Source organism: Vipera ursinii (assembly GCF_947247035.1).
Source record: "Vipera ursinii genome assembly, chromosome: 7".
NCBI classification, from domain to species: domain Eukaryota; kingdom Metazoa; phylum Chordata; class Lepidosauria; order Squamata; family Viperidae; genus Vipera; species Vipera ursinii.
Window position 1 is genome coordinate 10751467 of NC_139521.1, and position 13293 is coordinate 10764759.

General features: G+C 42.7%; 1 protein-coding gene across 6 annotated transcripts in view; it reads left to right on the forward strand.

The window, feature by feature from the left end:
- EXOC1 (exocyst complex component 1) overlaps positions 1-13293 on the forward strand; it is a 47183-nt gene that overhangs the window by 97 nt on the left and 33793 nt on the right. For all 6 annotated transcript variants that reach the window (XM_083367235.1, XM_083367236.1, XM_083367239.1 and 3 more), the window contains exons 2-4: positions 4783-4916; positions 6398-6528; positions 8362-8521. In XM_083367235.1, coding sequence (XP_083223361.1) covers positions 4793-4916; positions 6398-6528; positions 8362-8521 — 415 coding nt within the window. In that variant the 5' untranslated portion in view covers positions 4783-4792. The remainder of the gene's footprint in view (positions 1-4782; positions 4917-6397; positions 6529-8361; positions 8522-13293) is intronic.

A 13293-nucleotide genomic window follows, 5' to 3' on the forward strand; every position in this document is an offset into this window, starting at 1 on the left:
AGAAGGGGAGACGGGCGGCGTGGCGGGGGGAAAGACCGGTCGGTAACGCGCTGCTTCTTCCGGCGTTTTTCTCTCTTCCTACGTTCTCCTCCTCCTCTTCTTCTTCTTAAGGGCCGCCGGATTTGGGCTCCAAACCTCCCGGCGGCCGCTTGATGGAGCACGGATCCTCTGTCAAGGGGAGAAAAAAAAAATAAAGCATTGCTCTTTGCCGCCCCCTGGTGGTTGTCCGGAGTTTTGGACCCCCGCGTCCGGCGGCCCTGGGCTTCGCTCGCAGGGTCTTTACCCACTGGGCTGCTGTCAAAATCTGGCCGGGTTTCTCCATCTTTCACCTCCTAGACCAGGGGTTTTCAAACTTGGGCCCTTGTATGACTTGTGGACTTCAACTCCCAGAGTTCCTCAGCCAGCGTGCCTGGCTGAGGAATTCTGGGAGTTGAAGTCCACAAGCAGGGGCCTTCAAACCTGGCCCTTTTATGACTTGTGGACTTCAACTCCCAGAGTTCCTCAGCCTGCGTGCCTGGCTGAGGAATTCTGGGAGTTGAAGTCCACAAGCAGGGGCCTTCAAACCTGGCCCTTTTATGACTTGTGGACTGCAACTCCCAGAATTCCGTGTCTGGCTGAGGAGTTCTGGGAGTTGAAGTCCACAAGCAGGGGCCTCCAAACCTGGCCCTTTTATGACTTGTGGACTTCAACTCCCAGAGTTCCTCAGCCAGCGTGCCTGGCTGAGGAATTCTGGGAGTTGAAGTCCACAAGCAGGGGCCTTCAAACCTGGCCCTTTTATGACTTGTGGATTCCAACTCCCAGAGTTCTTCAGCCAGCGTGCCTGGCTGAGGAATTCTGGGAGTTGAAGTCCACAAGCAGGGGTGCCAGAATTCCGTGCCAGAATTCCGTGTCTGGCTGAGGAGTTCTGGGAGTTGAAGTCCACAAGCAGGGGCCTCCAAACCTGGCCCTTTTATGACTTGTGGACTTCAACTCCCAGAGTTCCTCAGCCAGCGTGCCTGGCTGAGGAATTCTGGGAGTTGAAGTCCACAAGCAGGGGCCTCCAAACCTGGCCCTTTTATGACTTGTGGACTGCAACTCCCAGAATTCCTCTGGCTGAGGAGTTCTGGCAGTTGAAGTCCACAAGTCATAAAAGGGCCATGTATGAAGACCCCCTGTCCTTGACTCTCTCTTCCTTGGCCCGTATTCTTCATGGAAAGGGACGAGAAAGGAAAAGTGATCCTTGTTGTTGTTGTTGTTTTCCAAAAGTGGAATGTAAATCATGGCTGTTTTCCAGGAGAAGCAGCATTGCCAAATAGGGTACAAATTGACAGCATATCCACAGCGCATAGTTAAATTCGTTGATGGATTGTCCAGAGTGGCTGGGAGCTGGGCAGCATATTAATTTAATAAATTATTATTATTATTATTAATTGCCCCATTTGGGGATTTGGACCATGTATCCTAATATAAGAGCCTTGGTGGAGCAGTGGGCTAATGCCTCCTTAAGTAACACCAGCTGCCTGCAATTAGTGCAGGTTCGAGTTCCACCAGGCTCAAGGTTGACTCAGCCTTCCATCCTTCCCAGGTAGGTAAAATGAGGACCCAGATTGTTGGGGGCAATAAGCTGACTTTGTAATAATGCCGCTTGGGGGGGGTGTGAAAGCCCTAACAAGCAGGCATATACATAGAATGAAGGCTACTGCTAAGCTTGTAAGCCGCCCTGAGTCTTCGGAGAAGGGCGGGATATAAATGGAATTAAAATAAATAAAATAAATAAACTCACTGGATGAATTGAGTTCAGACAATATAAGCCCCCTTTTCATGGTGGACATTAATAAGGCTTACCATATTTTGCAAATTCTGCTGCTATTTTGTTTATTTTTATTTTCTAGTTAAATTTTTATGTCACCCCTCTCTCCTACAAGGTGATTCTGCTATATCTTTTATTGACCAAGTGGAACACTTTAATCACATTGTTTTCTAAAGATACATTGGTGTCAGGGTTTGTCTTCTCCTCTTCCTCCTCCTCCTGTATTAAACTTACATGCTGCCTCAGTCTCTAAATAATTCCTTGCAAAATTATTCCTTATTTCAAGATTTTATGCCCAAGGTAGCTCATACAATGTCAGGAGATATTAATGTGTTCTCTCTTTGGTGACAACTGGCTGTTTCTGTCCTACTTGACTTTTTAAAAAGGTTTTTAATTTCAAAACAAAATTGGAAGCTGGCACATTACATAGACCCTGTAATGTAAATGTAAAGTAAAGCAGCAGTCTGTAATACCTTATTTATTTGCAGGAATGTTTTGGAATCCAGAAAATTCCCTGTAAACAATGTAGAATGATGGTAGGTAGGTAGGTAGGTAGGTAGGTAGGTAGGTAGATATAGATAGATAGATAGATAGATAGATAGATAGATAGATAGATAGATAGATAGATTGATTGATAGATAGATAACCTTTATTGCCATTTTTTACTGTGGGCACATTGGCACACATTAAAAATGAAATTTAGTTGCTTGCTCTCAAAAGTGTACACATACATAGGTAAAGGTAAAGGGTAAAGGGTCCCCCGCACATGCGTGCTAGTCGTTTCCGACTCTAGGGGCCGGTGCTCATCTCCGTTTCAAAGCCGAAGAGCCAGCGCTTGTCCGAGGACGTCTCTGTGGTCATGTGACCGGCATGACTAGACGCCAAAGGCGCATGGAATGCTGTTACCTTCCCACCGTAGCGGTCCCTATTTTTCTACTTGCATTTTTACGTGCTTTCGAACTGCTAGGTTGGCAGAAGCTGGGACAAGTAACAGGCGCTCACTCTGTTACGCGGCACTTGGGATTTGACCCGCCAAACTGCCGATTGATCGACAGGCTCAGCGTCCTAACCCACTGAGCCACCGCGTCAAGCCACACATACATAACACACATTTAAACATGCTGTGTACAACATATCCACAAACTTTCACTCTTACATATAAATAACATATAAATATTAATCACTGTCCATTTTGAATACATAAATAACATGGAACATTTCATGTACATTTGAGTAAACTGATGTTTTGTGATGTGCCATGCTCTCTATGACCGCTCTTTTGCAATAGGCAAGTTGCTCCTGGCAGCTGTTTATGGCTGTGCCCATCAAGCTCAAAACAATTGCCTGCCCCTGGTTTTGGGGCCCATTAAATGAAAGTGCTGCTTGACCTGTGTGATTTTTGTTTTAGATCTTCATATACATTTTGTACTTTCCAATTTTGTTCAAATATAGCAACATTTCATACTTTTAACTCTTTAATAATTGAGTGATGGATTTAGTTTTAATTGCTTTGTTAGGTGATCTGGGATTGATATAGAGAGCCACTTTTGTAATATGTGTGAGTTTAAGATAAGTCACATTTAGGATTGCCGGAGGGCGACACCCAGGGGGAGGGCCTTCTCTGTGGGTGCGCCTGCCCTTTGGAACCAGTTACCTGTAGAGCTCAGGACTGCCCCTGATTTTCGTTCGTTCCGCCGGGACCTGAAGACCTGGCTCAGCCAGGACTGAGAATTTTTTAATTTTTAACTTATTGTAATTGGGTTTTTTAATCAGAGTTATAGGGGTTTTAGATTTTTAATCAAGGATAATTTATTTTATTTTAATTGTTATTAACTTTTTGTATTGTAATGTTAAGGGACGCGGTGGCTCAGTGGGTTAGGACGCTGAGCTTGTCGATCAGAAGGTCGGCAGTTTGGCGGGTCGAATCCCGAGTGCCGCGTAACAGAGTGAGCACCTGTTACTCGTCCCAGCTTCTGCCAACCTAGCAGTTCGAAAGCACGTAAAAATGCAAGTAGAAAAATAGGGACCACTACAGTGGGAAGGTAACAGCGTTCCGTGCGCCTTTGGCATCTAGTCATGCCGGCCACATGACCACGGAGACGTCCTCGGACAAGCGCTGGCTCTTCGGCTTTGAAACGGAGATGAGCACTGGCCCCTAGAGTCGGAAACGACTAGCACGCATGTGCAGGGGAACCTTTACCTTTACCTTATTGTAATGTTGTTTTAATTGCCTTGTGAACCACCCTGGGTCCTACGGGAGAAGGGCGGTATATAAGTTCAATAAATAATAATAATTATTATTATTATTGCAGTTATGCCAAAGGTGCTTTTTCATGAGGCAACTGGACTTTCTTGTTTTTCTTTGAAGACGTTTCGCTTCTCATCCAAGAAGCTTCTTCAGCTCTGACTGGACGGTGGGGATAAATCACCTTTGAAAAAAAGGAAAAAAACACCTTTGGGATAACTATGACCTGGATGACTGAGAATCTCCATAGGCATTTTGCCGTTATGTTAAACATGTTTTGATTCATTGATTTTAAATGCATCATTGCCTAAATACTATCGAAGTGCTATAATGAGCTAGTGTGAAAATAGAAAACAATATTTGTTGCAACAAACCTTTCTTTAAAATGCATTTTATCTCAAAGAGTAAATATGAAAAATTAGTGTTATCCAGGGCTTTTTTTCTCATAGAACGCTCAGAATGGAGTTCCGGCACCTTTTTTGGATGGAACCTTGTAGGGTAGGCAAGGCAGGTTGTATGACGTGTGTGAGTTCCGGCACCTTTTTCCTTTACAAAAAAAGCACTGGTGTTATCCATTTAGTAGCGCCGATCTTTTATATATCTGAATAAGACAATGCAAATTTGTGAGTTATTTCTGTAGTCACACTGCTTTTATTATATTTGTTTATGGGCCACACTTGGGACAGAGTTGGAGGAACTAGGAATGACCATGATGAGGCATACAATAACTTTACCCTCTTACTTACAGCTTGGAGAAAATGACAGCCATTAAGCATGCCTTACAGAGAGATATTTTTACTCCAAATGATGAGCGTTTACTGAGCATTGTTAATGTTTGCAAAGCAGGCAAAAAAAAGAGAAATTGTTTCTTATGTGCTACAGGTATGTAGAGTTTAAATAATAGGGAAAATTTGTCTTTGGTTCATTAGATTGTGATGTACAATGGGATAACTTAATTTAGGAATGATGTTTTGTTTATTACCATCTACGCTCCATGTGTAGTGTAAAAGAAAATGATTACATGCTATGTACATTGGTGACACTAAATAAAAGAAAACAGGTTGATTTTTTTTAGAAGAAGCTGTTCTGTACCAGCCTGCTACCGGCCCTGCAGAAAAGGCAACCCCTTTATAAACGGCAAGAGGCTGGAATGACGTCTGCCAAATTTATTACTACAAAAAACAAACAAGACACGTACCAAGATACAGGAGCTTTGAAACACTATCTGAGCGGTTGCTTTCAGCAAACCAGCCCTCCCCACACATTCCCTTTATAAAGAGTTCAGGGCGTGGCCTCTCTCTGCCTCCTTCCGAGAAGCCCCACAGCCTTCCTCTGTTTACTCCTACTTGACTGTCTCCTGCGTCGGGCGTCCTTGAACAGGGCCAGCTGTGGGTCATCTTCATCCACACTGTCAGGCTCACACAGCTAGGTCTCCGTCGTGACCAGGTGGGAGGGGCCTGCCTGAGAGCTATCATCAGCAAGATCTTCAACCCCCTCAGCAAGGTCTTCAAGACCCCCCTCCTCCTCTGATTCGTCCGACCCAACTGCCGAACCCACAGGCTGACCCTGAATCACAACACAAGCTGTTATAAATTTTTTACATATTACCCAAAAAGATTTTGCTATAAAGCTTTAGATCTTAAGATCAATGACTAAAAGATATCTCAGGGGAAATTTCCAAAAGCTGGTGCATCTGTCTCTATTAATGATAGAAAGTATCTCATATAAAAGAAAGCAATCTAGTAATTTATAGCTGAATTCACAAACGTGGAAGATAATGTTTTGAGGCCACTTGTATGTTGTGAGCGCCCAGTCCCAGATTTACTTGCATGGAGTTGATTTTACTGGATATCTGCCAACAACTTGTCAACTCTTAATTTGCTCCCATTCCAGAGAAAGCTTCAACTGTTTTATTTATTTTATTTTAATCCCATTTATATCCCGCCCTTCTCCGAAGACTCAGGGCGGCTTACAATTTAAGCACAAACCAATGTGCTTAGCACATTGTAGTTTTGTAGTTAAGAGGTGTTAGATTATTTATTTCTTCACATTTTGGGGGTGAAACACTGGTGGTTCACACTGCGATCACATTTCTTCTCATTGTTAGTTTTGAATGGATGATTATGAAATATTTGTTAACCTGAGGATGTTTCAGAGGGGCTCTTGCTTGATTTAATCCTCAGAGTAATTTTTCCCTCTTGTCCATTATGAATTACTTTCTACGCATTCTGGAAGCTTTACGTTTTCTTTAAAGCAAATGGGAGAGACTATGTATTTTAAGTGCTGATTTTTCCCCACCCCCAATATATTTGTGAGGAAATGTGTATTTTCTTCAGAGCTTGACCATCTGTTGTCCTTAACAGTGACAACTGAACGCCCAGTGCAAGTGAGGGTGATCAAGGTGAAAAAATCTGATAAAGGTGATTTCTACAAGAGGCAGATTGCCTGGGAGCTTCGGAATCTCACTGTGGTGGATGCCAAGGATGCCATCAAAGTAAGCCTAAAATACAGTGACCCACCTTCACTGTACAAAGCATAAATAGATGTTCCTTCTGAGTAAATTGTTACGTTTTTATTATTCGATGATCATTGGAAATCAGGGTTACTGTTGTTTTTCATACTTACCTGTGGAATGTGTCCAAGTAAACTAGGTAATATTTTGACAGCTTCCACCTTATCTTTACTTGTGCTTCACTGCTATGCGGTGACCATCTGCCATGAAGTGTAGGGAGGGGGAATGGAGGGGCGGGGGAGAATGCTTGGGGAAGTGAAAGTAAATACCGTATTTTCCGGCGTATAAGATGACCCCCTACTTTTAAGAAGTTTTTCAAGGTTTTTTGTCTTATACGCCGGAAAATACTTACATGCCCTGCCCTCCCTGTCCATCGCAGAGGAGGTGAAGGCCTGACTGGCCCCGCTGGCCCTCCTACTGTTCCCGCGCTTCTGCTGGCCCCCGAGACGCAGCGTTTCCTGGGCGGCAGGCAGCACCGGAGGGCAGCCGCCACCCCGCCACGGCCGGCGCCCCTCCTGCTTTCCCCCCCCCAGGCCTTGAACTTCTCCCATTCGGCGCAGGGCGGGGCAGCTCCGCCCGCAGCCTCTTTTTCATGTGCCGCTTCCCTCTCACCGTCGGCCGAGGCGCGCTCGGCCCAGGCTCCCGGTCCCTCTTCCCGGCCGGCTTCCCGCCCTGCCCCTCATGGAGCTGGACTGGGTGTGCAGCCTCTCGGTGTGGCTGCTTTTCCTGGGCAGCCTGGCTCCTGCGCTCGGACCTGTTGCTGAGCCGGCGGCTGCTGCTGTGCATGGGGCTGCTGCCCCTCAGCGCCGTGCTCACGGCGGCTGCCTGCTGGCTCGTCTCGGCCAGCACCGCCCGGCGGAAGCTCAGCATCTGACGGGAGCAGGACTTCCCTGCCGGCTCCCGTCCGACGCTCTTCCCTCTTGAGGCAGCAGCTGCCTCAAGAGGGAAGAGCGAGCTGGCAGGGAAGTCCTGCAAACGCACGCGCACGCAGGACTTCCCTCCCGGCTCCACGCTCTTCCCTCTTGAGGCAGCTGCTGCCTCAAGAGGGAAGAGCGAGCCGGTTCTTCCCTCCTGAGGCAACAGCTGCCTCAAGAGGGGAGAGCGTCGGACGGGAGTCGGCAGGGCAGTCCTGCACACGCGCGTACTCCCCAGCTGCTAAGGAGCAGCCGGGGAGTGCCTGCGTGCGCAGGACTGCCCTGCCGGCTCCCGCCAGACGCCACCCACTGATTTTCTGGCGTATAAGGCGACTGGGCGTATAAGACGACCCCCCAACTTTTGAGGTGATTTTCATGGGTTAAAAAGTCGTCTTATACGCCGGAAAATACGGTATGGTATCTCCTTGAGATGTTGCCTCAAGGTCAGCCAGCTGGAGGAAGGAGGAGGCAGCATACCGAAGGATGCTTGGAGTGACCATTATGAAAACATCTTCTCTGTACCTGATTGGTTACACAGGGTGGGCATTGAGAGACAGCTAAGGAAGGGAAAAGTTGAACTTACAGATTTTGGCACTTGATTCTCAGCTCTGACTTTGTATTGCTGCGATACACTTGACTTCTAATAAAACTGTACCTTTCTCAACAGACGGAGCTGAGGATCTTTTCTACTTACAGGCTTAAATTGTGGCAGGTCTGACAGAATTTTACGTATATGGAAGTGTGTTTAGGGCCAGGCTGCACCCTTAATTTCTAGAGAAAAATATGCTTAGGGGCCCTTTTGCTTGGTAGTCTGGCCTGTGTCACCTTTAAACTTATCTGCAAATTTGTTGTTTAAGAAGACAATACGATAGTTGACATTTCTGTCATCTCTGTTTTTCAGGAAAGTTCTGAGTTTGATCTGCATTTTGACAAAGTATACAAATGGGTGGCTAGCAGTATAGCAGAAAAGAGCACTTTTATTTCATGTATTTGGAAACTCAATCAGCGGTACATTAGAAAGAAGATTGACTTCATCAATGTTAGTTCTCAGCTTCTGGAAGGTAAATATTTTAGCTGAATCCTGGCTATGCTGCCTCTAAATTTAGTATTTGTCCAAGCAATTGGAAAATTCATATTGTCAGTGTGGTTTTTCTTATCTCTCATGGAAGTAGCTTCCTTGACTTTCAGATGTCTTTCAACTTGAATCTGATCCCGTAGTCAGAACATAAAATAATTTCAGTGGAGGTTACATTCTTTTGTCACTTTCACAATTTTCAAACTTTATTCATTTGGTATAATGAATGGATCTCTGAATTACGGATCTGTGAAAGTAAATTTCCCCAAACTGCCTACTCTTAAGTCGGACCCAGCCTCAATCTTAAACAGGATCCTTCCTATTCCAATTCACTTCTATCAGGGTGAAACTCTATCAGGGTGAAACTCTACTACAGGGGTGTCAAACTGCCGGCCCACAGGCCGGATGCATCATTGGGAAGCCACACCCACCCCATTGCCGGCAATGGCGAAAAAGCTCCGATACGTTGTGCGACGTCACTTGATGTTGTACGTTTGACATGTCTGCTCTACTACTTTCATATAAACCATCTGCCCCTTAATTATGACTTTAACATGGACCTGTGCATATAACTTTTAGATCCTAAAATTATATATGAAGCCTTTTTTTCTTGTGTATCCTATTGTAGGGAAATCCTACTTCTATATGCAGTATGAGTTGCGTCATTTATGTCTTGGGAATTTGGTCATGACGCCACCTATGTGAGATATAAATCAAACCCATGGTGTAGACATGCTCTGCTAGTAGGCTTGGAAGATTTTTGACAAATTAAATACAGCACTTATAACAACTTGTCAGATCTGCTTTGTAATACACCCAGGTTGGCAGGCTTAACCTGTTTGCTGTCACCAAAACTGAACACAATTTTATTGTAGCGAGGGTAGTCTTAATTACTAAACTTCTAAGCTTGTATAATCTTAAACTTCATAATTCATCTGATCTTCCAGGAATTATATAGCTGCAAAGACATCTGCTTTGTAATTTGTTTAAAGTTCTAAGTGTTCAAAATTTTGTAACAGAGACAATTTGTTGCTGTTTTAATGGAAAAAATTGTGTTCATTGACTGCTTAGCTAATATTCTTTGCTTCTTCTCCTCTGCTTTTCTCATACTTTCAATTCTCCAGAACTACCTAAGGTCACCGAAGGTGCGTAACACCTTTTCCTTCCGTGTTTCTTTTTCTGTAACTAATTCAGTTGCTTTTGCTGTAAAATTGTGTATAGCACTTCATTAAGCAATATATTTAATTCAGGTTTGGTCAGAAATGCAGTGCAAATTCAGATCAAAATATTACTCAGAAGCTTTTAAACAACGAGCAGTTGAACTGAATTTAAATATGAAGATAGAGTGCAAAACATAATAACTTAAATAATATTTTATTTATTTATTTATTTTTTTAGATTTATATGCCGCCCTTTCCCGAAGGACTCAGGGCGGTTTACAGAGTATTTAAAAGAAAATCAATACAAAAGTTAAAATTAAAAAAGATTAAATGAAACCCTGAGAAAAATAAATTTTATGAGACTTTTCAGAATCTGCCTTTTCAGCATATTTCAATTCAATGTTGAATTAACTTTTTGTGCAAGTTAAGACTTGAGTTTTTGATTGAAAGTTTGTTTAACCAGTAAATAAGTATTTGATTCTTTGTTCATCCAAAGTAGTGGTTGCTTGAAACTCAATATTTTGCTCACAATCTCTAATCAGACCACTTTTGTCATGTACCTTGGAGATAAATTGGTGCTACAAGCATCTTAGATGGTTTGTTAGTGTGCCTTAAATATATTCTACCCACATCCTACATTTAAGTTACTATACTAAACCAGAGCAATTTTTGGGCCAGATACCCAGGCCTAGACTAGGAAGTAAAAAGCATTGGACCAGCATGGTAATTTGTGGCTAATAAAATTTAGCTATGAGTGGAAAGTATTTTAGGAACATTTTGACATTCAGATGGTCCTATTTGGGGATATTTTTATAAAGTCAAAACAGCAGCAGAACTCTCCTAATGAGTTTGGAATAGCTCTTGCAAATTCAACATTCACACTTTTATTAAGTTTGCTGAAGAAACTGATATATTGTTGGCATTCGTTATTGAATATGGATTTCTGTTTTCCAAACTTAATGGCTTTGGATTACCTTATCTTTTGTTGCCTTTTAGGGAATGGCAGCAAAAATGAGGAAGATTTTAATTGGATCTTGAGATCATGTCATATTCCACGTGTATTTATGCAATTATGCTTCTAACGTTAGAAAAAAAGCTTATATTGAAGTGTGTTGCTGGTGAAGCTAATCATGGAATAATTTTTTAAAAATGCTCGATTTGCTGAATTGTTGCCAGTCCAATACTGCATATAATACATCACCCAAAGTATACTAAGACTATTTGTCTTTATGATAAAATTTACACAGTATAGCCCAGGGGTAGGCAACCTTGGCTCTTTTATGACTCGTGGACTTCAACTCCCAGAATTCCTGAGGGGAAAGGGAGAGGTTTCCAAGCTGAGCCATGCTGACTCACGAATTCTGGGAGTTGAAGTTTACAAGTCCTACTCCTGGTATAGCCTGTAAGGCCCAAATGAAGATGGAGCAGCATTTGGAGAATCTTGGAAATAGACATAAATCATACACTAAATTATATTTTGCATTTCTAATATGTCCTTTCTTCAACAGCAGTGATAGTGATAGCTCAATTTCTCTTTATGAAATCCACTTTCTTCTCTTTCTCTGTTTTTCTCTTTCCATACATATTCCCGATGGAGTAGTTATTTGTTTTATAGTGGTTTCCAATGTGTTTTCACAATGCCCTAAATAAAAGTTACTGTTGGAACAGATAAATCGCTTATTTCCATAAATAAGCTCAGAAACAAGCTAACGTGTATTCTACAATCAGATGTGGTGTGAGGAACTTAAAATATTGCTGACATATATTTCCCTGAAGTCTTTTTCAGTCTGGGAAACAGAGAAATATTAGAAATTGTGGATTGGTAATATCCAGATTGCCACTGGTTTCTCAGTCATTACGTAAACGAATGGGCTGAAAACAATCATACAAGTTCTAATATACGATTTAAACTAGGCTAAGCCTAGCTCGCCTCTTTAAAATTGAGCAAGATATAATTGCAGAACAATGTGATTACTTGCTAAAATAACAAGTCGCATGGAAAGCACTTGCATATATGATAACATTCTAAGGAGAGCATTTACAGATAGTCCTTGGCTTACAAAAATTGAGCCTGCAATTTCATTCATAAGTTGTGACATCAACTTTTGCAGCGGTCCTTCAGGGGACCCATTGTTTGCTGTGTTGGTTTTTACTGTAAAATAGAAGTAAACGCCAGTTTCCAGCAAAAAATGTCGTAAATCAGAGTCACGTGACTGAGGGGCACTGCAAACAGCCGTAAACACGTGCTGGCTGCCCAGCACTCAAAATGTGGTCAGGTCACCACAGCGCTCTCTCTCTCTCTCTCTCTCCCTCCCCCTCCCTCCCTCTCTCTCTCTCTCTCTCTCTCTCTCTGTGTGTGTGTGTGTGTGTGTGTGTGTGTGTGTGTGACAGATGTTGGAACTTTGAATCTGGGTCATAAGTCCCTTTTTAAGAGTCTATCTTTGAACGGTCTCTAAGCGATCAATTGTAAGTCAAGGACTACCCATACAAGGGGAGAAACCGTGTAATGAGATAGAAAAGCAACAGTGATACATAAGAGAAACAGCTTTAATAAACGAAAGCTAGAAGGTTACATTTCAATGCTTCTGGATCTAAAAGTGACAGCGTGAAAACTGGAATAACAAATAGCAAACGTGGAGGAGCAGTAAATCTGGAATAGTGCTTTTCAACCTTGGCAACTTTGAGACACGTGGGTGGACTTCACCGTCCAGAATTCCCCAGTCACAGTTCCACCAGCAGGCATTCTCAGACATAACCCTCCGTAGTTCTCGCAAAGAGGCTACACAAATAGTAACAGAATCTTGCAAGTCTGTGTGCAACACCCTTCACCCCTTTATCTTTGGGAGCACTGAGGAGGGTCACGCTTGAGAGTTTTTCCCTAAAGAGACTGATGTATACAGTATGTTTCAGAGAGCTGAATAAAGAAATACTGTCAACGCTGTTAACGTTGGATGTTCTTGCTTGACAACATAGGGAGACCGTAGCCTTCCTTTAACTCGTATGTTACTTTTAGGGTTAGAATTAGTGGATGCTGGGGGGAGTAGGGAGAATGTATCTCAAGACTCTTTGTAATAAGAGAAGATCAGAATTTGGCGGGTTGTTAAACAGGTGGGAAAGTTTGCATTTTAAACCAATTGGAGAATGTGATTTATGACATTTAAATTAAGGGAGGGAATTGTGGTTGATACGATGTGTTCAAGGGAGGAGAATTCAGATCTTGGCTTCCAATGTTCCGAAGCTGTGTAACTATATTAAAAGATTCTTTAAGGTAAACAATGCTTTGAAGTTTTTTGAAGTACTGCATTTGTCGGAACCATGACAAGTACAGTATAAATGTGTAATTAATCCATGCTGACTCATACTGAAAGCTAGATTTAACCTTGCATCTGAAAGATTGTTACCAAAGACAGGGTATATAAAGAAGAAGCAGGAATTATAAGGCATTATTTTTTTGGCCTAATTTTTCCTCGATACTAAATTTGAAGTAAAAACAGGATAGGTTCCGTTAGCTGTTATTTCTGGCCTAATTTTTCCTCGATACTAAATTTGAACTAAAAACAGGATAGGTTCTGTTTGCTGTTATTCTTCCTTAATTGTG